The sequence below is a fragment of the Haliaeetus leucocephalus genome, unplaced genomic scaffold, assembly GCF_000737465.1.
Source record: "Haliaeetus leucocephalus isolate CR32 unplaced genomic scaffold, Haliaeetus_leucocephalus-4.0 Scaffold598, whole genome shotgun sequence".
Taxonomy (NCBI): domain Eukaryota; kingdom Metazoa; phylum Chordata; class Aves; order Accipitriformes; family Accipitridae; genus Haliaeetus; species Haliaeetus leucocephalus.
Genome location: NW_010973034.1, coordinates 63254 through 90742, shown reverse-complemented (window position 1 = coordinate 90742; position 27489 = coordinate 63254). Strand labels below are relative to the sequence as shown.

At 39.0% G+C, this 27489-nt stretch overlaps 1 protein-coding gene across 1 annotated transcript in view; it reads left to right on the top strand.

The window, feature by feature from the left end:
* ARSK (arylsulfatase family, member K) overlaps window positions 1-23137 on the top strand; it is a 23506-nt gene extending 369 nt beyond the window's left edge. The window contains exons 2-8 of the mRNA XM_010578082.1: window positions 3556-3685; window positions 6292-6451; window positions 12885-13167; window positions 16344-16515; window positions 17902-18126; window positions 21143-21367; window positions 21453-23137. Of these exons, the coding sequence (XP_010576384.1) occupies window positions 3556-3685; window positions 6292-6451; window positions 12885-13167; window positions 16344-16515; window positions 17902-18126; window positions 21143-21367; window positions 21453-21727 (1470 nt within the window). The 3' untranslated portion in view covers window positions 21728-23137. The remainder of the gene's footprint in view (window positions 1-3555; window positions 3686-6291; window positions 6452-12884; window positions 13168-16343; window positions 16516-17901; window positions 18127-21142; window positions 21368-21452) is intronic.
* Window positions 23138-27489: the final 4352 nt, after the last annotated feature.

The window sequence follows — 27489 nt, the reverse complement described above, 5'->3', positions numbered from 1 at the left end:
GGGGAGCAGAAGCTGGGAACAAATCTTAAAAAAGCTGCCGTATGCCATCCTGTAAACAGGAAGATTCTCAGGACTATCTTATAGGGATTAGTGGGGTAACCCTTACAAAAATGAAAGACAAAACCCCAGATGTTTGTGATGTTCTTACAAAAACAATTAAGAACAAGATGCTGTTTCTGAAAAGTATCGTATTTGCATAGTGCACAGGAAGAAGAATACATTAAAAGAATCATTGTGTTGCATAAGTTTTTTATGAGATGGATTTGAAGGCAGAAGTAGATGAACCATTTTGGTTACATTGCTAGTAGAGAACAGGAAGAGTTGGGTCCTGTCAAACTAACAGTTTTTCGGGAAAAAAAAGTTTAAGTCCTGCAGGCTGTTGAAAGGTATGGGCTTTCATCTGAAAGTGTGCCTTCCTTTGTTGTGAGTATTGCTGTCTATGAAAGACTCAGACCTGTTTTGTCAAGTGTGACAGAAATCTTCTTCTTAGTGATGCTGGACTGTGTCTGGCGTCCAGAGCAGTGACCTCTTGCTTGAAGAGCCAGCTTTCTGCTGTTGCCACACATTAACTGCTGCACTTCTCACAGGGCATGCTTGCAATGCAGGTCAAGTTCCTGGATGAAATGTGCTTGCTTGTGTTACTCAGAATAATTGTATTGCCGCAGGTACTCCAAAACCCTCAAGTCCTACACAGTTCTTGGAGAGCGGATTTCCAGAAATAGCTATAGAGCTTTCAGCTTCTCAGCCTGTTAAAGCAGCTTCTTTCACTGAATAGACATGTCACCTGTCTGTCCAGTATCGAAAGAATGAACTCTTGTCTCCAGCTGTTCAAACAAACAATATCTTGGTTGGAGAAACTTGTGAATATGTTGTTGACAGGGTGACACATCAGTCACGTACTTTCTAAAGAGCACTTTCAGCCCAAAGTTCCTTTCAAGTTCAAATTGCAGATTGCAGCTTTATTTCCCGTTTGTTCTACTGAATGCTTGTTCTAGTCATTTGTAGTAGAGTACAAAATTAGAGGATCAGTCTTTTATCATATTCTGACCTCCAGTGGCCCGGTTTACTGTGTAGTTGTCCACTACAGTGTGGTGCTGGAATGCCACAGTTAGCTGTACTGGTGCCAAATGAAGTGATTCTTTCTAGAGTGCCATGTTATCCAATAGTATTTTCTGCCAGAAAACAAATGGAGGTAATCATTTTCTTCTGCATGCCGTCCCTGGCTTAAACTCTAGAGAGTGAAGAAAATGACGTTTGTTTCTGACTGTGGACTTAGTATATGAACAATGGCTGGGTGGCTTAGTGAGGTAATGAAGTGCTCATGTTTAAAATACTTTAAACAATGACAGAATAATTGTAATCTTAAAATATTTCAGTAATTTGTAAGAATTATTTCCTGCTGTGGAGCAAAATTATGCTCTGCTTAACTCTGTTTTCTGGGATCTTTCTGAAACCCTGCAAAATCTGATTATGTGTAGTATTCTTTGTAAATTCTCACTTGGATGATTAGTGCCTACCCCTGGGGAATCGTGTAATGGAAGCAGTAGTAACACAGACTGTAAATTCTTCAGGTTTGCTCTCACTTATTTTTGATGTTGGTTTTTTTTTGTCCTCTCACAAATTACTCCAGAAAATTCAACTAGTAAAACGAAAGAGAAAATTCGGAAACATGTCTGCTAATGTGCAGAAACAGCATAGTAGGAAATTGGTAGGGGGTCTTACATTGCCTGATCTGTATTCTTGAAAAGCTGAAGACAGAAGGAAGCTATTGTTCTTTCCATGTAAGCTCGTCTAATGTTTCATACAGGAGAATATTATGTTAAATAAGTGTTTGTTTCAAACACTTATTTTTGAAACAAATACAGTCTTTCAAGAAAAATGGATTTTCTTAATTAAAAACTGTAGAGGCTAGCAGTTCTCAGAACTCATGCATCCATCTACCTGTTTTGTTCTAAACTAATAGCGTTATCTGTTATCCTTGGGAGTTTTCGCTGCAACTCAGATGTCCGATAAGTGTTTGTACCCGTTTCAAATGTACTATTAATTAAAGATGAAATTTTACAGAAGGTAAGGCCTTGGTCCTGCATCCCTTGAGACTGTACATATTGTTCACATTTTGAAGTAGATGATCAGAGATCTCCATCTGAAGCAGTCATGGAGTTTTTATTAGTTGAATAAAACTCCAGTGATTCACCATTGGTCATATCTGCTGATTTTTGGTTATGATTCAGCAGGAGCAAAGTGGTCGTTCATTGAATATTTTCTGCTGAAGAGGAAGTATCTCACTAAATAATTGTTTTCAAGATTTCCCACATAACAAAAAAAATTACAGTAAAAGCCACAGTGCCATTTTGTACTTAATGTCATGTAATGATGACTGTTAGCTTCAGCAGACACCCAGAACCCGTTGTGCCAAATGAGGCTTGCTCAATGTGTGGTGTGGAAAGCATTTCTTGTAGGCTGCTGATGCTGGTAGGCTGCGTGTGGACACAAAGAAGTTGCTGCAGGGTTACAAGCAATCGCATACCAGCTGTTTTGCTGTGGTTTCTCTTGTGGTTTCTCATGTAGGAACTATTCTCACTTAATAAAAACAATATAAAGTAACTTGGTAGGATGGTCTATTGCCCGTATGTGGATTAGCGGTAAGAATTTGCACACTGGCGTTTATTGTGCAGAGGCTGATGTGGTAATTTGTACGTTCTTTGGAACAAATGAGCCAGTAGCTGGTGAATTTGTAACTGGACTTCAATGCACTCTTCTGGCCTTCTTGTCTGCCTGCTTACATGCTCTTGCAAACTAATGCTGTGCAAAACACAACTTCTAAGCTACCCATCCTTTAAGGTGTTTCTGCTTCTGTCACAAGTCTAGAGGAGGGCTACTTAGATGTAGGCATCTGAGTAATGTCCCTGGTTGGGAGATCTGTTAAAACTGTGCAGATTCAATGTCAACAGTCTTCATCAAAGAGCTGACCAGTAAGGCTGGGGCTGAATTGAGACATCTTACTGAACCAAGGAAAGACATAAAAGTGACAGGAAGAAGAGTGACCTGAAACAGGGCAGTCTACATGAAACCTGGTTTCACATCATCATAATTTTGTACAGTAAATAAGTTTCACAGAAGTGTAGTGTGGGTGAACCGTTAAAAGGAGGAAAAGGATGAGAGATCAGTTCTGGTTTCACAGAAATGTGTACCAGTGCACACATCTGCACCGGGATTCAGACTGACTCCTTTTCATCATTCACCATACCTACCCCTGTTGAATGCCTCATGGTGGGACCCTACTCCTGCAAAATTTGGAAATTAAAGTATGTACAGGGGTAGAAAGGAAGTAGTTTTACTATGAAGAAGTCCAGTTATCTTTTACATTACACTTTTTCATAAGTAATCCATTTTATATTGATCTAATTAAAGCTTCTCAACACCTTATTTTCCATGCCTGAATAGAACTGGCAACATTTGAGTAATACAAGTTCAAAGTAACAAATCTGTGAATTAATGCAGCCAGTAGTTTGGGTTAATGCTGTTTATATACTGGTTTTCTCTGTTTGATTGCAGGATGGACGCTTGACATTTTATCCAGGAAATCAGACCGTGGATTTGCCTTTCATAAATTTTATGAAAAGATATGGCACTGTCTTTCTCAATGCCTATACCAATTCTCCAATTTGTTGTCCTTCGCGTGCAGGTAGGACCAAGTAAAACATCAGATAAATACTTGCGCATGTCAATTTAAATATGTGGTAATGATGGGAAATTTAAAAGGATTTAATTTGGGGGGAATTGTTTTGGTTTTCAGTAAGACCCATTTTTTTAGTTTGTATCTGAATTTATACAGTATTCTCATGTTTGATCTCTCTCTTTTCTGTTGCTTATGCTTCTTCTGTAATTTTTTTTTGTTCGCCTTTTTCCAGCTGTGTATGAGCTCCCAAATCCTTTTGCAAACTCCACTGAAGCTTCAGTATTTTTTAAAAATCTTCAGGATTTGTAGAGAAATTGTCAGTTTGTCTGCTGCAGTGCTGAAGCTGCATTCAGAACTACTCTCCTTTCCCAATACAAAATTAATAAATCTCTTTCCTGTTCTCAGGAAAAAATATTAAATAATAACAGCTGAATAAATCAGTGCCTGTTAGCATTGCCTTCTGATGACATTTATTCCAAACACTCTATTAAATACATAATGTATCCTTCAATAGCCTTAATTGAATAGTGCAGTATTTTTCTTTACTTGCTGCAATCATTGTCCTGTGTTCAATTTCACACATGCAGAATTTGCTGGGAAGTTAGAACGAAACTATAGTCTTGAATCAAAGGTTGCATCTTAAAAGATTTCTAGCCTTTTCAATTGTTGCAAAGACCCTCCAGAGGTGATGTAAATAAAATTTCATCTATAGCTGAAAGGGAGATGCCCCTTTCTTTCAAGCATACATTGGAAGAAGCAACCTGAACTGACTGCAGCAGACACAGGCTGTCAAATTTAGTGTTAGTGTTTAGTATTCTGTTTATTGATAGCCTAGCCCCCTTTTCTGTTTCTCAAGGTCATGTTTTAAGTGAGATTACATGGACATGCCATCAGTCTTGTTTCCTTCCTGATTTCTGAGTCTTTCAGACAGTCTTTGTTGCTGAGAACGATAACCTTGTCTTAGGTTATTTAATTTTAAGAATTTTTCTGAAAATAGCAGATAGTGCTCCCAGTGAGGAAGAGGCTGCATGTTAGCGTGTTAGGTGGTCCATCAACATCATCATGACCACTGGTCAGTCATCACAAGTGCAGCTCTGAACCAGTGGGACACCTCTTGTTTAGCCAGTAGCTTGGAGACCTGCAAGGAACTGAGGGTACATCTGTTATGGAGGTGTCAGGGACAATACTAGAAGAGATGGTGGGAAGGAGGACTTTGGGGTGGGGAAAGTGGGAGTATTACCATGGTATGGGGTTGGGGTTGACACACTGTGCTTACAGGGTATTTCCATTGCTTATAGAACACCTTAGTTTGATTTTAGGACTCCCTTTGACTTTAAATTCTCATTGGGAAGACTGAACAATTCTCAACAAGCTGCAAAGAAACATAGTAATTAGCTAATAAAAACTTTCCTTATAGTTCCTTTGCAAGGCTTCCCTTGGTTTCATTTCTTCTTGGCCTCTTCTTTAATAATATCACTTCATTTCTACGGCTGGTAGTGAAGTAGATTACCTAAAAAGGATAAAACTGAGGGCATATAGTATTTATAAAAATGATATACTCTAATTCCCTCCACAAACATACTTCACTTTAAATTCACATTAAAATATAACTGAAGTAAGGGGAGATAATACTCTGCAACACATGTAAATACATGACTGCTTCATCAGCATCTGTATTACCATGGCGTTTTCCTTCTGCAATCAAAAAGAGCATTTCCTGATCTGCAGAAAACCTTGATTTAATGATTGCACAGCACCTGGAAAGATAGGACCTTCTCCTGCGATTTTGGGGATTATTTTAATAAGTGTTGTTATTATGTGTTATAAATGTATCGATGATGAAAATAAGATTTGGAAGAGTAATACCTTGTATTCCCTGCTCTCTTGCATCACAATGTGGATTTTTTTACGTCTAAAATAATGAGAAGATTGATCCCTTCTCAAGTTGTCGTGGTTTAACCCCAGCCAGCAACTAAGCACCACGCAGCCGCTCACTCACTCCCCCCCCATCCAGTGGGATGGGGGAGAAAATCAGGAAAAGAAGTAAAACTCCTGGGTTGAGATAAGAACGGTTTAATAGAGCAGAAAAGAAGAGACTAATAATGATAATGATAACACTAATAAAATGACAACAGTAGTAATAAAAGGATTGAAATGTACAAATGATGCACAGGGCAATTGCTCACCACCCACCGACCGACACCCAGCCAGTCCCCGAGCGGCGAAACCCTGCCCCCTACTTCCCAGTTCCTAAACTAGATGGGACGTCACATGGTATGGAATACACCGTTGGCCAGTTTGGGTCAGGTGCCCTGGCTGTGTCCTGTGCCAACTTCTTGTGCCCCTCCAGCCTTCTTGCTGGCTGGGCTTGAGAAGCTGAAAAATCCTTGACTATAGTCTAAACACTACTGAACAACAACTGAAAACATCAGTGTTATCAACATTCTTCACATACTGAACTCAAAACATAGCACTGTACCAGCTACTAGGAAGACAGTTAACTCTATCCCAGCTGAAACCAGGACACAAGTATATTCAACTTTAGACAGGAAGTACCATTTACTTGTCAAAAACCGTATCTCTCTTTTTTTTTTTTTTTTTTTTTCCCCCAGCTATGTGGAGTGGTCTTTTCACTCATTTAACAGAGTCTTGGAATAACTTCAAAGGTCTAGATCCAGATTATGTAACGTGGATGGATCTCATGCAGAAGCATGGCTACCACACACAAAAGTATGGGAAATTGGACTATACTTCCGGACATCATTCAGTAAGGTAATCAGATTTTCCTGCTATGAAATGGACAGGAGTGAATAAATCATGTAATGGTCTGGCAAATGGTTTCTGTCTCTGACTGAAATGGTAGTAGCTTTAATTTGAAAGAAATTGTGTTAGGAACCTAGCAGGGGTCTGTCCTGCAACTTTCTGCAGAAGCAAGCGCATCCCACGCATATGCACTTTTGGCTTTTACCTGTAGCTGGAAGGTGAATATCAAGACTGATTTTGCCTGACATGAATGAAGATTATTTTTCATCATTGGTATTGCTCCCTAAGTGAAATTCATAAACCATTTTTGCCTTGCCTTGAGACTTCCAGGCTTCATTATACTAGCAGTGTAGGAAAGGCAGAACAAAGAAACATTTTTGATAATACTTGAATATTAGATCTACCATCACAAAACATGAGGTGTTTGGGTTTTTTTGAAGGTAATATGTTTTCACAGATTTTTGCTGTTATGGTGGGTTGACCCCAGTGGGATGCCAGGGTCCCACCAAAGCTGCTCTATCATTCCCCCCCTCAGCTGGACAGGGGAGAGAAAATACAACAAAAGGCTCGTGGGTCAAGATAAGGACAGGGAGAGATCACTCACCCATTACCCTCACAGGCAGAACAGGCTCAACTTGGGGAAAATTAACTTAATTTATTACCGATCAGATCAGAGTAGGGTAATGAGAAATAAAACCAAATCTTAAAACACCTTCCCCCCACCCCTCTCTTCCTGGGTTCAACTTCACTCCCGATTTCCTCCGCCTCCTCCCCCTCAGCAGCGCAGGGGGACGGGGAATGAGGATTGTGGTCAGTTCATCATGCCTTGTCTCTGCCGCTCCTTCATCCTCAGGGGGAGGACTCCTCACTCTTCCCCTGCGCTCGCGCGGGGTCCTCCCCGGGCTGCAGGTGGAGATCTGCTCCACCATGGTCTTCCCCATGGGCTGCAGGGGAATCTCTGCTCCAGTGCCTGGAGCATCTTCTCCCCTTCCTTCACTGACCTTGGGGTCTGCAGGGCTGTTTCTCTTACACATTCTCACTCCTCTCTCTGGCTGAAGTTGCTGTTGCACAGCTTTTTTTCTTAAATCTGTTATCCCAGAGGCGCTACCACTGTCACTGGTGGGCTTGGCCTTGGCCAGCAGTGGGTCCATCTTGGAGCCGGCTGGCATTGGCTCCAGTGGACATGGGGGCAGCTTCTAGCAGCTTCTTAAGGAAGCCACCCCTGTCACCCCCATGCTACCAAAACCTTGCCACACAGACCCAATACAGCTGTACTTCCTATGCTGTAAAGCTTTCTTATAAAAAAAATGTGACTAGAATTACAGCAATTTATAAAAAATACTTAAACATTTAGAGACGAATTGCATTATGTTCAAAAAATAATAAGCATAGTGCATCTGGACAGTTGGGACAAAATACAGTGTCTTCCTTCTGTGTAGTTTTTATGAAGATGCACTGATTAATAATGATGTCTGTTGTTGAAATAATAATAATAAAGAGTAGCTTTTTATTTGATATTAAACAGGTTAGAGTCACTTAAAATGTCCTCACTTCCCTCACTAAAATGAACAATCAAGTTGAAAGGTCACAGTAGTAGTTAATACTACGTGACACATACCCACTGCTTTTTATCTACGGAATACTTTATAAATAGTATCCACTTCAGAATCTGGCCAAAGCAATAATTTCCTCTCCAGTTTAAGACTGTCAAAAAAGAAAAGAAAGCTTTTTTTTTCCATTCTTTCATATACCAGTTCTACATTGGAAGTAAAAGATTATTCAAATACAGACTTACAGCAAAAACTTCATGTTTGCTTAACTTTACCAGACAGTGTACATATTTGTGTACTACTGATGCTTCTCTCTTGTCTCTCTCTGCAGCTCTTCTCAGTAACTTAGCTTCTAACTATGAACAGATTGGTGTTCAACCTCTGGTCTTACGCTTTGAATTTTTTTTTTCTGAAGGCTGCATTATTCTGCCTTATTCTTAAAACTTTTTTTTTTCCCAGTAAGAGACAATTACTTGTACAACATACTAAAAAGTCATCTGCTGTAGTATTATTCTGATTCTTTGTGCTTGCTTATATAAACGTTGGGAAAATTTCCTCTCTGGCAAGAAACAACTGAATATAAAGATGAATGCTTACAGATGTTTATATTATTGTAGTGTAGACATGGTTTGTTGTGACTGCCTCAGGCATTCACACTTTTCAAAAGAGCATAGTGTTAACAGCATACTGTAAAGTGCCAGTAACAGACCATTCTTTAAGAAGAGATTTTGTTCTATGTAATGAAGCAAGACAGAAATTATTCTGTGTGTGCATCATTCTTAAGCATTTTTAGAATAGATTTTCAGTAAATTAAACTTACTCTGAGAGATAAAAATTACCTGCAGTATTATACAGACCCTTACACTTTTATTCTGAATCACTTCTGTGCAGAGAAATTTCGGCATTGTCTAAATAGTATATAATATGCACTCACCCTGCCCTTCACTGAGATAGAAGAAATGTTTTATAACATTGAAACTGTTTATCTCTAATCTGAAGTCACTCCAGGTTTAAAGAAGACCAGCTCTAAGTAATTGAAGAAGTTCCTGGCTGTTCCTATGTTAACTGGAACACAAAGGTGGCACTGAAAAAAAGGTTTGTTGCGTATAAATGTCTGGATTACAGAAGCCTTGCTTTCATTTGCCTGAGCTGAAGACTGTAGGTGAATTCTGGCTTCTGTACAAAGGCCTTCACATGGGGAGTGCAAAGCTGAACAAACAGGTGGTGCTTAGTTCTCAAATAAATGTTATTGTGTAGGAATTAATGCAAAGAAAACCTTAAAGAGAGACTATGTAGAAGAGGAACATAATTTTTATGTTGCTTAACTTTCTAAGTTGGTAAACTCTGCCAACTCACAATTTCATACCCATAACCATACTCGCTAAGATTCATGTTCAAGTAGTCTGAACAGGTTTACTGGCATGTGATAGGGCAAGGGGTGTTATCTGATGAGGTCTTCCCTATTTTTCTGTTCACTGGCAATGATGAAATGGCATTTTGCATAGGTGTTTTACAATCTTTAGGAGTGAAAAGTTGCTATAGTGTGATACTTTGCCTTGAAATCTTGCTTACTTTAGTCTTCAGAAACATTAGGCAAATAGCCTTTTTGTTTCCTTATTGCGGCTATCTTACTGTATTCTGTTCTTCTGTTGGACTAACAGGAAGAGAAATGGCACACAGAGTGCACAAGGACCTGGTTGCCATCCTGCTATCAGGATGCTGCTGACAAGTCATCTGTACGGTGATCTAAATACTCACAGCCCCTTCTTCGGTACTGACCTGTTCTGCTGATGTCATTCATGTTCCTTGCTGTCAATGCACGCCATTACTTTAACCTTCCTTTCATACTTATTTTGTCTGGTACTGTCACATTTGAATGGTTCTATCGATACCATTCTAAATATTGTTACAAGTCTCCACGGGTGAGAAATAAATTAAGACCTTTCAAGGTTTTGCAAAACTGTAGCAGCACCAGTATCAGTAGAGTTACAGTCATGTACTCTGATTTTTCTCGTTCTGTCATGTATAGATTCATCTACTTTAGTGACAGGGTTCAAGTCTCACAAACAGAAATTATGATGTAACCATATAATCACATCATGTTTGCATAGCTCTTGGTCCCATGAGGCTGAATTCTTAGGCATTTCAAAGATAACAGAAAAATACTGTGAAGTCTATGGTGTTGCAGTCTTTAATTGTCTTTTGTCCTAGGCTTGTATTCTACATTTCCAACTGCTGCAAATTTTTTATACTTTTGTTCTAACTCTCCCTTCACTGGGAGTTTGAGATCTGTACTTAACAGGATCAAGCCCTTACTGTTATTTGAGTAAGTGTGGGTAGGGGTTGAGAATAAATGAAAATAAACACATGGTTAGTCAGCCTTTCCATGCCTACACAAGAGGAATTTGAAAATGGCAGTTTACACAGTTTTTAATTCAAAAAAATGAAAACTGCAAATACAATTCTTCAGTCAAAGAAAAAAAGCACATCTCGTTCCTGGCATGGCTTCTGTGTAGACATTTAAAAACCCTAAGTAGCCAATTAAGTAATCTATAGTGTAGAAGAGTTATAACAAAGGTTCCTGTTCATTGTGGAAATAATTAAAAGTCCTGCTGTTTTAATTTCTTGTAAAAGAGGAGACTAGCAAAGGGATATAGAAAAGTTCAGCTCACGCAAGATTTAGCAGGTGGTATTATCTCTTTAGAAACTTTTCTTAAGCACATATGTTGTTTCTTTAAACAACAAAACCACCTCTGTTCCCTGATCCCATATTTACCTAATAAAAAAAGAATTGTTGACTTTTCTGCTGCAACATTTAAGATGTGTGACATAAATTGATTCTGCTTTGTCCTAACCTATTGCAAATAGTGCATTGCTAACACTGCGGAAGTTTATGTATCTTAAAATACAAATACATAGTGAAATCTACTAAGTATCGATTTGAATGTGACTCACTCATAATTATTCATAGCTGTGAATTAATGGTATTTGAGAAGGGGACTTCTAGGAAGTGCATACAAAGAAATGCATATTAGCAGAGAGAAAGAGCTGGATCTTCAGCCTCTGGACTATTGAATGCATGAAGCCTCTGCTTCCTGTCAAAAAGACTGCCATATGTCCTTTTGAATGTTGGTGGCTGTCTTCAGTTAAAATTTAAAATAGATGTAGCTACTGACTGTCATGTAATTACTTTCACTTGGGCTAATAATGATGGTAGTTCATTAAGCTTTATCTTCTATGTTGCATTGTTGTATTCCCATCCTTCATTTATCAGCTTTTTTTCCATTGTATGTTTGTTACAATTGCTGGAGTACTGTCTGCTGGCAAAGGAGATAGGGTCCCCCTTCATTCGCATTGAAAGTGTTGAAAATTGGAATTAATTTCTGAAGCTTTTATACATCTGTCAAGTCCTTGCTCTTTCCTTTTAAATCCCAGATTTGAATCTAGTGTTGCCCCCTTTTTCAACTTTCCACCTGGCTTTCTGAAGATTATTTCAGCATATCTGTTTCTCCTCTTCTGCCTGAGGATTAGTTTTCCTCCTGGATGTGTCAAAACATCTCCATTGTTGCTCCAGAATGTGGAAGGGGTCTGAAATGGGATTTGGGGTTTTTTTTGTTTGAGTTTTGGGGGGGTTGGGTTTTGTTTTTTTTTTACTTGATCGTGACCTCAATCTGATTGGACAGTCAGACTGGCCTATGGCCTACATAATAATTTTTTCTGTGTAAGTCAGTATTATGACATTAGATGCAATTTGACACCCCCCACACACATACACCCCCACACACCCTTTACCATCATTTCATTCTAACGTTTATGAAACATGCTACCTTAATTTCTTCTAAGTAATTTGTTTCAGCCTGTTTACCTTGAAAGTGTGAGTCTAAACAAGAATTTGAAACAGTAAACAAAATTGTTGTTACAGATAATTCTGAATATTTTTTCTGGAGGTTAAAAGTGCAATGGTGAAATTCCTATGGGGGCAAAACTGGTTAGATGCTCTTTAAACAACAATAATGCTGTATTTTGATGAAAGTATGTGATCAAACGTTGAGCAGTTTCATATTTTTTTTTATAATTTGTTTGGTTATATTGAAATTGCCATGAACAAAATGAAGATTAGTCAAGGTCTTAAATGGGCTGTTTCCTCCCAGCCCTTGCTTATGGCAGTTGTGGTGTCATTCACTCTGGCAAAGAAACTGCAGGTCAGATTTCTCAGTGTTTTACAGAGGCAACAATTGTTATGTTTATTAGAAAATCTGTTCCAAAAATATTTCATCATTAAAGAGTTGCCTTTTTCTTCCCTTTCTTGCTTTCTCTGTACCCTTCTCCTCTGTTATTCCCTTTCCTTGATAGCATTTATCAACTACATTAAAAGCAATTTTACAAGATAAATCACTCTTACAGATTTTTGTCCCAAGTGATAGTGTTTTAAAATGTTGTAATAGTACAGTCCAAAACCAGAACATTGCTTCTAAAGGCAGCCTCTCCAGGCAACTTATTTCCCATGGGCCTTTTTCAAATAACAAAAATCTAAGGCCCTCTTTACCACATAAATAGTATGTGAATCCATGCCAGAATGGGGAGCAGGGTCAATAAGATGGACATGCTATTTCTAAATACTATTTTGTAGATGCAAGAAGAACCATTCTGATATGAAGTTATAATAAACAAGAAAGAAGATTCAGAAGCAGAAAAAAGTGGTTAAACCTTTGAGTATAAAATAGATGCACAATAGCTATTGATCAATTGAATAACAGTTTTCCTTTATGTAGAAATTACAAATAGATTGCAGCTACAAGTATAGCGGAAGTTCTTCAGGAATTCTTTTGACTTGGAGGAAAAGTGAAGAAAACGTTTTCCACTGAGTATGTATCTTGTGTATATATTTTCAGTAACCGTGTAGAAGCTTGGACTAGGGATGTTGACTTCCTGCTCCGGCAAGAAGGGAGACCCATGGTAAATCTTACTGGTGATAGGAAGCATGTCAGAGTGATGGAAGCAGATTGGCGGAATACTGATAAAGCAGTAAATTGGATAAAGGAAGAAGCCATTAACCTTACTCAACCATTTGTTCTTTACTTGGGACTAAATTTACCACACCCATATCCATCACCCTATGCAGGAGAAAATTTTGGATCCTCTACATTTTTAACATCTCCCTATTGGCTTGAAAAGGTATGTGAGATAAAGTTTAAATATAAATTTATTTATAACTTTACTTATTATGAACAGTATTTTATTCCTCATGTGATTTTTCAAGTCAGACCCAGTTCTGATATTTCAGTACACAGTAAGAAGGTACCTGGATGAGATGTTAGATTTCTGATGGAAGGCTAAGCAAATAGAAGTGAAGAATTTCTCTCTGCTGTAGGAAACTGTTTGCTAGCAGTAGTCACTAAATCAATAAAGAAATTAGGAGTTCAGTGGCTAGAAGCACATTAAACAGAGAATGAAATTGTTGCTCTACTTGGCTGTAATTTTTTTTCAGTAATGGTCTGAAGTTCATTGTTTATAACATTCTGTATTGTGCTTGTTACAAATGATGCTATATGTAGTCATCCTGTCTGAGCTTTATAGTGAGAGGTTGACTTTTTCTACAATGTGAACCTAGAACATGAAGTAGTAAGACACAGCAGAAGTCTCTTTTCTGTTAACTTCTCTCCATGCTGCTGTAGCTTTTAGATGTTTTTAGCGTGCAGAAAAGTCCCGTTATGTCCATATGTGGAAAGCTAGCAGATAGCACTCAGTTCCAAAGAAGTGAAAATTTTTTCTCTGTCTTGTGTGGTCTCCAGGTGCCATTATCTGTCATAAAAATATAAATGGGTTACAACAGCTTTCACTGCATAAGGGCATTAAGATTCTCTGCAGCTGAAGAACTGAGAATTAGGTTTGAAAAGACTTTATGCTTACTTCAAAAAAAACCATATGCAATTTCTATAACTCATTTGGCCTTTTCTACTGGGGAACTGCAAAATCTCTTTATCTAGGTGCAACAAAAATACAAAGACTTAGAAAAAAGGATATACAAATGAAGGTTGAGAGATGTGAATTACTTTGTAATAGTGAGGGTTGTGGTTTTTTTTCTTCTAGGAATGGTGAGAAGTTTCTGGGGAGAAGAAGAGCAGGGGGGAAAAAACCTTCATTTGCAAAAAGCAAGATGTAGCTTAGATATTAAGGAAAACTTTGTAGGTGCTAATTGCTAGGTTAGACATGTCTTGGGAAGTGGGGGTACCATTTTCCAAGTCACAGACAGAGTTATAACATCTCTGACAAATTTTTGTCATCCTTAGTCCAGTTAGAGTACTTAAACTCTATAGTTTGCTGAGGTCCTTTCTGCCACTACATACACACACTCAGTTATGTGAACCACATAGTACCATTTATGGGCCATTGACTGATTCTTCTGGAATGTATCTGTGTTTTGGCCATGGAAGAAACAGTCTTTGAAAATGACAGAGATCAATCTCGTGAAGAAGTTTTGAGGGCATAGATGAAGAACTTGAATTAAATTATATGTTTACTGGGGTCTAATACAGAATGGAGTATCAACACGGTATGTTTGTGAAACCCTGTGTTGCTAGGGAGATGGTCCCCTGTATTTTGCACAAGCTGGCACTTTTTCAGGGCATGTGGCTTCTTTCCTAGCTATGATTTATGACAGACAAAGGGACTATGATTTTGTGAATCCTTACAAACTAGGTTGTACTCCTGTAGAAAAGGGTTCAGTCTTCTGACAAATAGTGAATGGAGAGGAACACTTTTTGCTTCCATTATATCTTACGCAACTACTAAATGCCATTTGAGGAGTCTGAAATATGACTTTATGTAGCCAAAGACCTTCAGCAACAGGGAGATGACTGAAGCAGTTGTCTGCTATTATTTTATCTTCCAAGATTTCTTCTTGCAGCCTATTTTCTACAGCGCCTAAGGAAACTTGGGTTTTGGTATGCCTGTTTGACTATTACAAAGCCAGGTTTTATCCCTATGGGCACTTGAACTCTTGCCGTCTTACCAACTGTTTAGATGACTTAATACATCTGCTAGATAACTCAAGAGAGAATATTGACTGGAACCTTGTGGGTATTGGAACACATGGCCATAGCAGCACTGGTGGTTGAAGATACATCATGTGCTCGAGAGACAGGCAGTACACTAGTAGCTCCCCAGATAGCTCTTCATTATCTATGCCGCACCTCGGGGCAAAACCAAATGGGGTTCAGTAGGGTTTGACACTTAAATTGCTACACCAATAAACAGAGATGTAATGCTTCTAGGGTCAACGTTGGTCTGATCGCTTTTGTGCTGCGTGGAGCCGCTTGGACCATAAGTGTCTCAGGTTATCAGGAACCAGTGCTGCCTGTGTTTGGGGGCCGCCCCAGGAGGGAAGCTGTGGCTGCAGCCCTGGGAGGGTGCTGCACAGGCACCGCGTTGCTGTGCCATTGTCTAGGCCTCAGCTCAGTTAGAGAAGATTTTCAGATGTAAACGAGAGCAACAGATGTGGTTTTATTATTTAATCAACTTAAGTTTTCCATACTGAGATTACATCTTCTCCGCTTTGTGGTAATTTGTGCTTTAAGCCTACAACCTGGAAGTAATTAACTCTGTTAAATGCAGCACTTAAGGGAAGCTTACAAGAATGACTGCCTAGGCTAAATGTGTATGTCAAACGTTGAGGTTCTAAAGCTAGTCCTGCAGCACACAGTATCTCTAAGGATGCCAGTTCGAATATACAAACCTAGCCTTATTTGTAATTGATTGGCTCCTATTTTTTAGTTTAAAGCTGATCTTACACTTTATAACAAAATGGAGTGACACCTGTGGAAACAAATAGAAAAGTATTAGAAAGTTGGACTAATGTAGTGAATTCTTTCTATCAAGATGTCAGGGCTTGTCATCCACTGTCCTGGAGACCTTTCCAGTCTAAGTGAATTTCCATGTTGTTCTGTAGGCTCACATAACTATGATCTTTTTGATACATACGGTTTATAGTTATCCTATAGTTAATGAGACACTATGCCAATACTTCTGTACTTGCTCTAGAATACAGTTCTAGAAGATTGTTCTGTGCTATCTCTCTTAAAAGACATCAGCTGGTAAAGCACGTATTTCTGGCTTCTAGCTTTAGTTTCTAGCTGATTTTTATAGCTCTCTTAAAATGACTTAATACCTGTGGAAGCAGAGGGGAAGCATGAGGAAGGTAGCAGCAGCATGTAACAGATAAGCAGCTGCTGTTTCCTGGACCACAAATGGAGAACTGTGAATTTGTGCTAAAAAGTTTTAAATTAAATCTGTTTTTTAAAAAATGGCTTAATTCAGTTGCTAAAGTAACCTTAATTTCCTCTTACTTTTAGGTAACTTATGAAGCTATTAAAATTCCCAAGTGGTCTTCTCTTTCAGAGATGCATCCAATAGACTATTACTCATCTTACACGAAGAATTGCACAGGAGAGTTTACAAAGCAAGAAGTGAGAAATATTAGAGCATTTTATTATGCTATGTGTGCAGAGACAGATGCCATGCTGGGTAGGTAATGTTTCATTATACAGTGGGTTTTCTTGTTCTGATACTTTTAAGAAAATGCTGATGGGGCTGGTCCTCTGGAAGAAAAAAAAACAAACCACAATTCAGATCTGGGAGTAAGTCACATGGATGTTGTAAATAACTGGATAGCTTTTGAGGCTATTGCAAGGTGAATTCAGAGCACTCTGAAAAGTAATCACAACTACCAGTCAAAAGACTGTGCAAAAGCCCAGTAACTGCAGCAAAATGTTGCTTGACCCATTTACAAGAGGAAATAAATATTCTTTGATTAAGTGCTAACTGAAATAATGGAAACATCTGTGAAGGGGACAGACCAGCAAAGCAGAGCTGGAAGGAGAGATAAACTTTAGGGCATAAGCAGTTTCCTTGGAGATTGATTTCAAATGCATAGACTGGATGTCAGCTATTATACATAGACTAAACCATAAGGTTACCTTTGAAGTCTTCCTCAGCAGCATATTACTGAAAGTCAAGAAAAAAAAGAAATAACTAGGCATTCAGAATTCTTCCTAGTTTGCAGTAAGGTCTACATACATAAAAATTGTAATGCAAATTGGTCTTCATTTACAGTATTTTATTTCTTAATTTGAAAAGTGACCATAAAAGAATAAGAATTTCCTTGCATTCTACTATGAAATTCAGGAATAAATAAGCTAATTTTTTTAGCAATGTTAGAATGATAAAGTAATTTAAAAGACACAGAATTACTCTTCCACATTTTGTGAACAAAAAAGAGATCAATGGGAGCCTGACAGTTTTAGGGAGTGAAGGTATTGCAAAGTAACTGCACTGGGGTTTGATTTGTTAACATATTTTAAGTTTTTAACTAGTCTGTTTAAGCAAGAATCATCTTTCTGTTTTAACATTAAAGATGTGTAAGTGCTTTGCTTAATTACCAAATTCATTGATTTTGGCCCTGTCTTCACTGCACAAATGTCAGTGCAAGAGGCTTCTGTGGGGATGTAGGCAAAGGAAGGAGAAATTTCCACTGATTATGTTTAAGGTGGGTACTGTCAAGAGTCCTTCACCCTAAATCTAATGTCAGGACTTCTGCTGACCTATTTTACTGCTGTTGAAATAACTATTATTAGTTATACTAGAAATTAAACAAAAGTGACGATAGCAAAAATGCAGCTTGTCCTGTGGTGCATCCTTGCTTTTTGAAATTTTTATGGTTGTGTTCAGTGCCCTCCACACTTCACTGGGAGGCAGACCCCTGCAACTTATTGACGACTGTATGTTATTCTGGGCTGAAAGCTTTGGCCTCTGCCTTCTGTAGCAGAGAGAGTTTGCATGCTGCTTTGCAGGTACAGAAGTTGGAAGGAATATTGTGAACATAGCCTTTTCAGCATCTTTTTCTTGTTGCAGGTGAGATTATTTCAGCTCTGAGAGATACTGGGCTTCTTAAAAAAACAATCATTATATTCACTGCAGATCATGGAGAACTTGCTATGGAACACCGGCAGTTCTATAAAATGAGCATGTATGAAGGAAGTTCCCATGTTCCTCTTTTAGTTTTGGGGCCAGGCATAAAAGAACAGCAGCAAATACCAAATGTGGTATCTCTTGTGGATATATATCCTACTATGCTTGGTGAGTTCAGTAATTTCAAATGAAATTTTTTTTTCCCAGTTACTATTATTATGCATTTGTATTATGTCTCCACTTTGTGAGGCAATGTATTAACACAATAGGAGACAACAATTTATCTGTGGAACATATACACGGACTTAATAAAAAATGCAAAAAATGGATGTAAAAATTAAATAAAGGAGCTGTTGATGTTCCTTACTACTGTTTCCGTCATCAACACAATTACAGTGAATGATTATATGTAGGAGTATTTGTTATTAAAAAAAAAGTGATAAAAACTAATCAGATGTGTTTTAGATACAAGTAATCCTTGCTAGCTTTCATACCTAACAGTTTGCTATAGAAATTATAGTGTAAATGCATCCAGAGATGAGATAAAACCTGAAAGCATAGCAGGTTCATTAGCTTATCAAAGGAATGTCCTTTATGAAGGGTCACATGGAAAACATGTGATAAAGACTTTGTACAGGAAATATACAATTGATCTGGGGAAGCATAATAAGATACGATAAAGGATGTCCATTCTTACCTTCTTAGATATGCAAATATTCATTATGGCGCAGACAATCAAATAAAAAGGACTGACATCAAATCACTTATACACAGATGGAAATTACTTTTAAGAGTGAATTTTTGAGTAGTTACCTCTGATAAATCATGCAAGAGATGAATCTCACTGGAATTAAACCTTAGGTGGCACCACTGTTCGAGGCTTCATCTAGGATCTTTTAGGCTACTGATCAGAAAAATGTCCTTTTCAAGGTAATCTGCAAAGCTTGCTCTGCAAGAAGTGTCATGTGTATGCTGCAGTTGCCTGAAAGAACGTGGAGCAGTAGATAAAACTGTACTTCTAGCAGTAAATGCCAGTGAAAAATCCTTTCCTGTATTAAGTTGATTTTCTAAAAATGGAACAGAAGGTATTTATTTGCCTATCACTTCTCAAAACTTTTGAACCAGTTATCCAGTTGAAAATAGGATATAATCTGAGTAGCTTTCTCTTCAAAATTCTGATATCAAATCTTTTATATATATAAAGTAATCTGTATTAGGTATGGTTCTTAAATAAGTTGTGGTATCATATGTAAAGAGTTAAAAACATCTTCTTTTTTTTTTCTTCTTCTTTGTGCCTTTTCCCCAAATAACATAATTGGTCAGGTGGTTTAACATCCTTCCTTCTTGTTCTTTTCCTCCTTTTTTTCTTCCCAGAACTCTGAGTTTGTAAGTCCTTTCCTTCTGTTCTGGCAGTTCCCCTTTCCAGTAATCTGAATGTCAAAAAAGGCACATACATCAAGATGAATGTGAAAGCATGAAGAATCATCTCTGTCATCTACTATCTCTTCAGGCTGCATGCTGCTGCTGACTAGTGAGGAAACAGATTTCAACTCCTTTTTCATGATAAATGTAATCCCTTTGCTTTGCGTTGTCTCAGGGCAATAATCTCTCTTTAAGACGCCATCCAAATGCTTTGCTCAGTACTTCCTCCTTTACTGACTTTGAGATTAGGTGCACCGTATAGCGAGTGTGGTACAGATGTTTTGATTCCAGAAGAATCTGTGTGATAACGGATAACTCAGCCAGGAGTGCAACAGCTCTTCCATTTTTTTAACAGGATGTAGCATAACCTTTCCTCCCGACAGCACTGGCTTTGTTGGTCTGTATGGAAGTATCTTTGGATCTCTGTTGGAAAAGCAGGAGCTACTGAAGGTGCCAGCCTGGAGCATTCTTTGCATGTGGAGAATGCAGTTACTGCAGTTAATAGCATTACTGGTTTAGAATGACAGAAGAGGAAGGCCTATATCCCTTTTTCTTTTGTTCAAATGTAGTATGTATTTGTTCAAGTTTTCAGTCCACACACTGAAAGCTACTGGGTTTACATGTTACAGGTCTTACTAGTGCTTAGTCAAATGCTGGCCTTTTTATTTACTAGAGGAAGAACTACAGATTAATGACAGGTGTATATGCTGTAGAACCAGAGGAGAAAAAGCAAGATACATGCCGATGAAGGAAAAAGTCACCTCTGGGCAATCTGCATGCACTGAGTATCACCACTTGGTGTAGAACACAAGATAAAATACTACCACGGTGCTCTGTGAAGTGCAAAGTGTTGAATTTTGAATGACTATATGCTACGTTCAGTAGGGTGATTAAAAATACTAGTACTGTCATACCCTGTTTTTAGGGCAAGCTGAAGTTTAGGTAACATCCTTGGGATTCTCAACTATGTTTTTCAGAATGTCTCTGAGAGATTTTTGCAACTGCTTAATATTGACCTGATCTTTGGGAGCTAGAGACACTTGTGATGTAAGTTGATACTGAGGAGCTTATTCAAGTTACAGCATCTTCTAGGGGCCGTCTAGTAGGCTATAGAGTCATCCAGTATTTTCTCTATGTGCACTGTATTGATACCACATCTGATACCATCTGTATCTCCAGAGAAGCAAGTGGCCCTGTTCCTCCGTTTCCCCACCGGTTATAGGTGATAACCATAATGGCGACCTTTTGTAAAGTGTTTTGTTATCCAGTGATAAAGAATTCTAGGTAGGAGCTTAGCACTATTATGATCAAAGAAACGAATGGTTAGACCATGTTGGATATGGAGCTTTTAGGGTCCTTTCATGCTATGACAATCTCTTCCTCTTGCCTGAGGTGGTCAGAGCAGAAGGGAGTGGTTATAAAACCGTGATTAAAAAAACAAAAAGCACACCACACATCACTGGAGGCTGTCGCGATTGGTTTTAACATCTGTTAAAGATTGACTTATACGTAGCTGGCACTGCTTCTGATCAAGATGGTGGGCAGCTGACCTTGGAAAGTTCCTTAAAGATTTTTTTTTTTATTATTATTTGCATATTTTGGGGTTCTTGTGTTCTAGATGGAGAATAATTAGGAATGCGAGTTTTATTATTGTAATAGCATTTATGTTCAGATAACCTATAGCATTACATTAGGCTTTTTGTAGCCTACTGATGCTAACAGTAACTGCAGTAGCATTTTGACTTTGTATATCTTTGCCTAGATATAGCAAGAATTCCTGTCCCGCAGAACCTCAGTGGATATTCTCTCATACCGCTGCTACGTGGAAAGGCTGAAAATGAATTGTCACCCAGAGGGCCTCGGCCCTCATGGGTGTTGAGTGAGTTCCACGGATGCAATGTGAATGCTTCCATGTACATGCTTCGAACTGACAAGTGGAAATATATCACATACTCAGATGGCCATTCAGTACTTCCACAACTGTTTGGTATGTTACAACTTTTATGTCCTAACTGACTCATTAATTTAATTAAATGCAAATTGGCTCTTAACTGACTTTTTGTTTGTTCCAGACCTTTCTGACGATCCAGATGAGCTAACAAATGTTGCAGTAAAATTCCCAGTAATTGTACATTCCTTGGACAAAATACTCCGCTCTATAGTAAACTACCCAAAGGTTTCTTCTTCTGTTCAGGAGTATAACAAAAGACAGTTCATCAGTTGGAAACAAAGTTTGGGTCAGAATTACTCAGATGTTATTGCCAACCTTAGGTGGCATCAAGACTGGTTAAAGGAACCCCAAAAATACGAGTATGCCATTAACAAGTGGCTTAGTCAAAGTAAGTAAATAAAAACAACCTAGATTTAATATGACTAAGGATATGAAAACATTCTGCATTTGCAATATTATGCTGTATTTCAAGTGTTAGAATTATTGTCTTATATAAGCTATTGAAAGCAAAGATGCCCGAACAATTACCGCTTTGTGTTAGAAAGCCGGAAGCATTTTATATAACTAGCCAGCACAACAAATCTAGATTTTTACATGTTATAATTCTGTAACACCTAAGCATACATAGGAAGGTTAGTACATAAGTACTAATTGCATGTATGGAATATTTAGCTGGTTGCAAAAATGCAGAGTATTAAGCATTAGAATTCAACAGGAATTTCCATTTCTGAGGACAGACTAAAGCAAGGATTATAAAATTTACTGTAGTAGAATACCAGTTACGGTGGAATGTGCTGGAGCCAACTTTCTATCAAGACGGGTTTTAAGTCTACAGTGGATACACATTCATCCACCTTAGAGAAGCTATAGAGTTTAAAATATAATCTGAAAAGTTAACAACTAGTATTGGTCTGAACATAGATGCAGTTTATTCATGTGCTTACTATGTCAGCATTCCTGTTTTATGCATGATTGACTCTCCATCTTTTCAGGAGCCGCCTTCTAATCTCTTGCTTTTGGATCTGGTACTTACTACTCCTTGCTGTTTAAAATTTCATAATATGCATAGGCTACTAATTGAACAGCTGTGGAACTGAACAGGAATCTAGTCTCTGGTCACTGTCGGAAATTAAAAAATAACAAAACAAACCCCTCTGACCAAACCTGGGGGCAGAGCAGTTCTCTGAAAAGTGATGGTGTGATTTGCACAGCAGAAGATGAAAACTGCTTGAATAAATCTCCATTATGCAGTTAGATTCTGTAGGTAGATGTTTTAATGTGCATCAATGAGTGGAGAACTGGAACATGAAAGGTACAGAGGAGATACAGTTGAAGCTTGCAGGGAAAATTAACATAAAAATACTATTTCACTTTTTTCCAGGGATGTTATTAAAAAACAATGCAATTTTGGAAGAAGGTAAGATTTAGCTAGTTAACTCCCCTGCCTAAGGAAAAACGTAATTGTAGCAGCACTTACGTTTGCATGTTCTTGAGCACAGTTGTTGCTGCTATAGTAACAATTCAGGGTGACATTATACTTCATACCTAAATGCTTTCTGGAATCTGTAATGGAATACTCAGCAGTAGCAGTAAGCTAGTAAAAATAAACATGAAAAATACATGTATTTTCTGATGGCTAGGCCCTCCACACACATCTTGTAAACGACTTAACCACACTAGAATTGGGTACATACTTATGAATGTTTTAGCTATTTTATAGTTTTGTGTTCATAGAACATGAAGGCTAACCTTCTATGACTTACTGCTGTGGTAGCATTTTTTTTTTTTTTTTTTTTTTTTTTTGTAGGCAAGGAACAAATTAATAATTAAAAAAAACTTCAAACACTGTAGCACATGTCATTATAATTCTTGCTAAAATGAGTTCAGATAGTGATGAAACTATTTAAACAAAAAACACAGCTGTGTAATGTAAATGAGGTGTGTAAGTAAAGAGAATAAATACATCTGTACGAACACTTGTTCAGGAGGGAAAAGAATAAATAAATTGATCACTTCCCAGAGGTCTGGACAGAACGTAGTACATTGTACAGAATATAGTAAAATAAAATTACAGTGAACTGGATGTGATATATGTATGTGCTTTTTTTAATGACTGAATGTTTAAAGAAATTACTAGGGAAGATTGTATTTTGTCAGTTCTGTGGACAGTGCTTCCTTTAAAGACAGGAGCTTTTAAGGTGTAGTTCTTCGTCAGTGTTAGGCTTACTAAAGTGCAGTTTGTGATACTCTGTGAAATGGAAAGACAAATTGGAAAAACAAACTTCTTATTGTCATTCCTTGCATCAACTTCTTGTATCACAGTCTGTCCAAAGAAGCCCAGTGCACGGGGACAGGTCTCCAGATAATGCAGGAAACCCCAGGAATGTGCCCGCTGGCAAAGCAGAGTTACAATGTCAGGAGGTAGGGATGCTCCCTTGCAAGGCGATTCTGTGGCATGTTGAGCCAAGCCGTAGCAGATAGACATACTGACTTAGGATCTGATGACTAGTCTAATACTTCTTTTTGTATGTGGTCTTTCTGAAATGCCTATTTAAAAAGAAAACACTGACTTGTTTGTTAAAAGCAGAACTTTGATTTTTGAAAGTCACTTATTTGTGCGTGAACCTTTGTTCTGAAGTTAGAAAAAGGGAAGGCAAAAGCCGCCTAAAGCCTTCCTGCCGCTGTTTGCAATAAACAATCTGCCTGTGTTGGTACAGAACTGAGCTAATTTAAGTCCAAAACAGATACATTTAACAATGGGGTCATACTCAGTTGCTCTATCTTAGTTATGCTAATGCATCTGCATTATTGTAACACAAATCAAATGAGGTTTGCAACATGCAAGGTTGTGCAGCTAACAAAGAAAAAAATCTGGTTTTCAAACATGCGAAACAAGTTACACAGTATTAACACTGAAGAGACACTGGGGAGTGAAAGGGAGAAGGCAGCAGGCTGGAATGCCAGCAGGTGCAAAGGTATTTATTAGATGTAGCCAGGTCAGTGTGGCCTTTTGAGATTTACCTGAGACTACCAAGGGCATTGGCCCTCATCAGCTTCTGAACCTTCCTTCTTATCTTCAAGTGCTTACAAAAGCAGGAGAGGTACCACTGTCCTGATGAACCAAAATGGGAATTATTTTTGTAAATACAAGGTCCTTGTGGTCACTGGAGAGGTAAGAGACTGCGAATTTGCCAACAAATCACATGAAAATAATCATCTGCTGCCTTTGTCAGGATAACTAGCCTAGTCGCTAAGGAAAAAGTCAGTGGGGCGATCCAGACTTTGAATGCACTTGGGCAGTGGCCTATCTGATCTTATTTCAAACCAGCTATGGAAATAGAGTCTAGTAAAACTACTGTACATTAGGTACAAAATCAAACTCAGCAGTAGACACCAGAAATGAAATAGTGGGAAGGCTGATCAAGTAAGGTCTGCAAGAATTTGATGTAGTACTGTTTGGTACTTTTTTAGTAAGTAATTTGAATGGAGGAGGGAGGAGTAGGCTCTTTTTCCTTACGAAACATGAGAAAATGCACCCTGGCAGAGCCATCAGCACTTCTGAGGATACGCTAAAATTCAAAGTAGTCTTCGTTAGCTGGAAAAATGCTCTGAAATCAATCAGGTAAGTTTCATCATGGATTAGTTCAAGGTTGAAATAAAAGGGAGAGGGAAAAATACTAAAATGGCAGACAGTGGACTGTCTAGGCTGCAGTTTTGCAGAACAAAAAGCCCTACACGCCTGGAGGAGATTTTAGAGAGCCAGAAGCAGAGTATGAATCAACAGCATGATGTGGTGATGAAGGAAACAAGCGACGTTCAAGGGTGATTGAAAGGAGTGTTGTATGAAAGACACAAGAGGCAATGATTTTATTCTTAACACTACTGAATCCTCAGGATATTGTCTCCACTTTGTGGCTTTTATGTTTTAAGAAGGCTGTAAACAGATGGAAAATAATATAAAAAGTGACTTGTGAATCATATTAGGTTTGTTTCAGCCATCAGAGAAACCTTGACAAGTCCTCAACTACAAATACGGCTCATAGAAGAACACAGCAAACGCCGCTGAGGACAGAAAAAGAAATGTCTGTTTTTCATGCAGGGCTGTTCTGATACGCTGTTTGGAGACAAAAGAACAACAAACGGTTAAACATTAAAACAGCTTGACTAGAGAACCTGTCTCAACTCTGTCACTGGAATTTATTAAAGATAAGTTGAAAATATTTGTCAAGAATGGCCAAGGTATGTGTGATCCTGCAGTAGATCTGGGAGCCAAATGCCCCTGGGATGCTCTTTACAGCTCCTTTCCGCGTGCTGGGTGGTGATGTAGGCTTCACCACTATTTATTTCTTACTGAACAAAGTTCAGTCCCATTTACACAGCACATTTTCAGCTTTACTCACCTTTATAATAACTCTTCAGCAGCAGCAGTAATTATGAGTAGACATGAATTATTGTAATCGGGTTCTGTGAAAACATCACACGAGGTCACTGTTTTTGGAGCAATGTCTTCTAAGAAAAGTCATCTTAAGTCTCAGTTCTTTGGAGGAAGCCTGTTGAGATTGAGATGCTACAGCTACCTGTCAGACAGCATCTGGTACCTCTACAAGTAACTCCGGTGCAACAGGAGCACCCACTGAGAGACAGTTTTGATACAAGATGCGATGCCTGTAGAAAAGAGTGAGACGTGGAGAAAAAAAAAAAATTCAAAGATTATTGGATAGGTTGGTGAAAGCCAGATAGAGAGCAAGGATATAACGAGCCTCAGGTCCTGTGTCACTGAACCAGTGCTGATCTGTCACCCAGAATAAGCAAGGAAAAGCCCTGCTGAAGAGCCAGCGAGACGCTGTACAAGTAGGAGCCTTGCCCTGAACTGACCTTTATTCCCCGTGTGAGCAGCGTTAGGGAGAGCCCAAATGCACGCACGCCGCTGCAGACTGTAAGAACTGAAAAGCCCCACTCGGCAGCTTCCTCTAAACACAGATGTCACCCTTAAAAATGCTACGCAGCCACTGAAACCTGCAGAGACGGCCGCGCTGTTGCCTATGCTGGTAGTACCTGCACAGAAAGTACAGCCAGGGTCTCTGGGGGAGAAACAGCTTCACGCAATCACAGCATAAACACACTTCAGTTTGTGTTAAAGTGTCTCGGGCTCCTCGAGGGCATCAGTCGGACTGGGAATCTACCGCAGCAACCAGATGTGAGGGTGCGGGCTCTGTCAGGTACCAGTGAGATCTCTCCCGGGTCATCTGCAGGTGCAGAGCTCTCGGTGTTTCCTGCTCTGGTTTGTCAATCATCATTTTCATACATGTGAGCTATCATCAACATATTGAGGGTATCGATATGTATGTGCTACCAGCTATGAACACTGCACATCATTCGTGCCCAGCGCTACAGAACTAAGGCTCTCGTATTGCAGGAAAATGTAGGTTTGGCTTAATTTGTAGTGTCAACGTGACAAAGAATATTCAGCTGGTGAAGTGGGTGTAATGGAAATCTTATGAATAAAACTGGAGCTAAATGGGTATGTCTCAGAGCAGTGAGAGTCTTCATTGCTCTGCCTTAAAACATGCTGTGTCTTAGACAAACCCCCCCAGCATGTGAGAAGACTTTTGCCACAAGCAGGGATGCGTTTTATACACGTACATCCCGTCGCAGTGTGCCTGTTGCAGCCCCCTGCTCGGTCTGTACAGCTGATTAGTTAACTAATGCAAGAAGTACACGCCAGCCTGCCCGAAACGAAATGGACACACGCATACTTTTCCAGTTGGATTTAAACAGCAACGACAAAAAGAGAAATTTCTTGGGCTGAGCGATTTTATTTCTGAGCGAGGTGTCACGAAAGCCACAAAGTACGACCAAAATACTCGTAAGGCTTCGTAAGGATGACAAGTCAGTCGGGCTCTGAAAGGGAACAACGTTCGGGCAGCTCGCATCGCAACAGACATCCCGCCGCTACTGCCCGCTCCTCTCCGTAAGCGTGTCTGGCACGAAAACACAGCGAAAAGAGCAGAAACGAAACAAGGAAAGACAATCCCCGCCCCGAAGCTGCGCGAAGGTGAAGGACCGCGGGCACCGTCGTGCGGCCGCCCGAACGCTTCCCAGCGCCCATCCCCGTCCCGTCCCCGTCCCCATCCTCTTCTCGGGGGGACCGGAGCCTC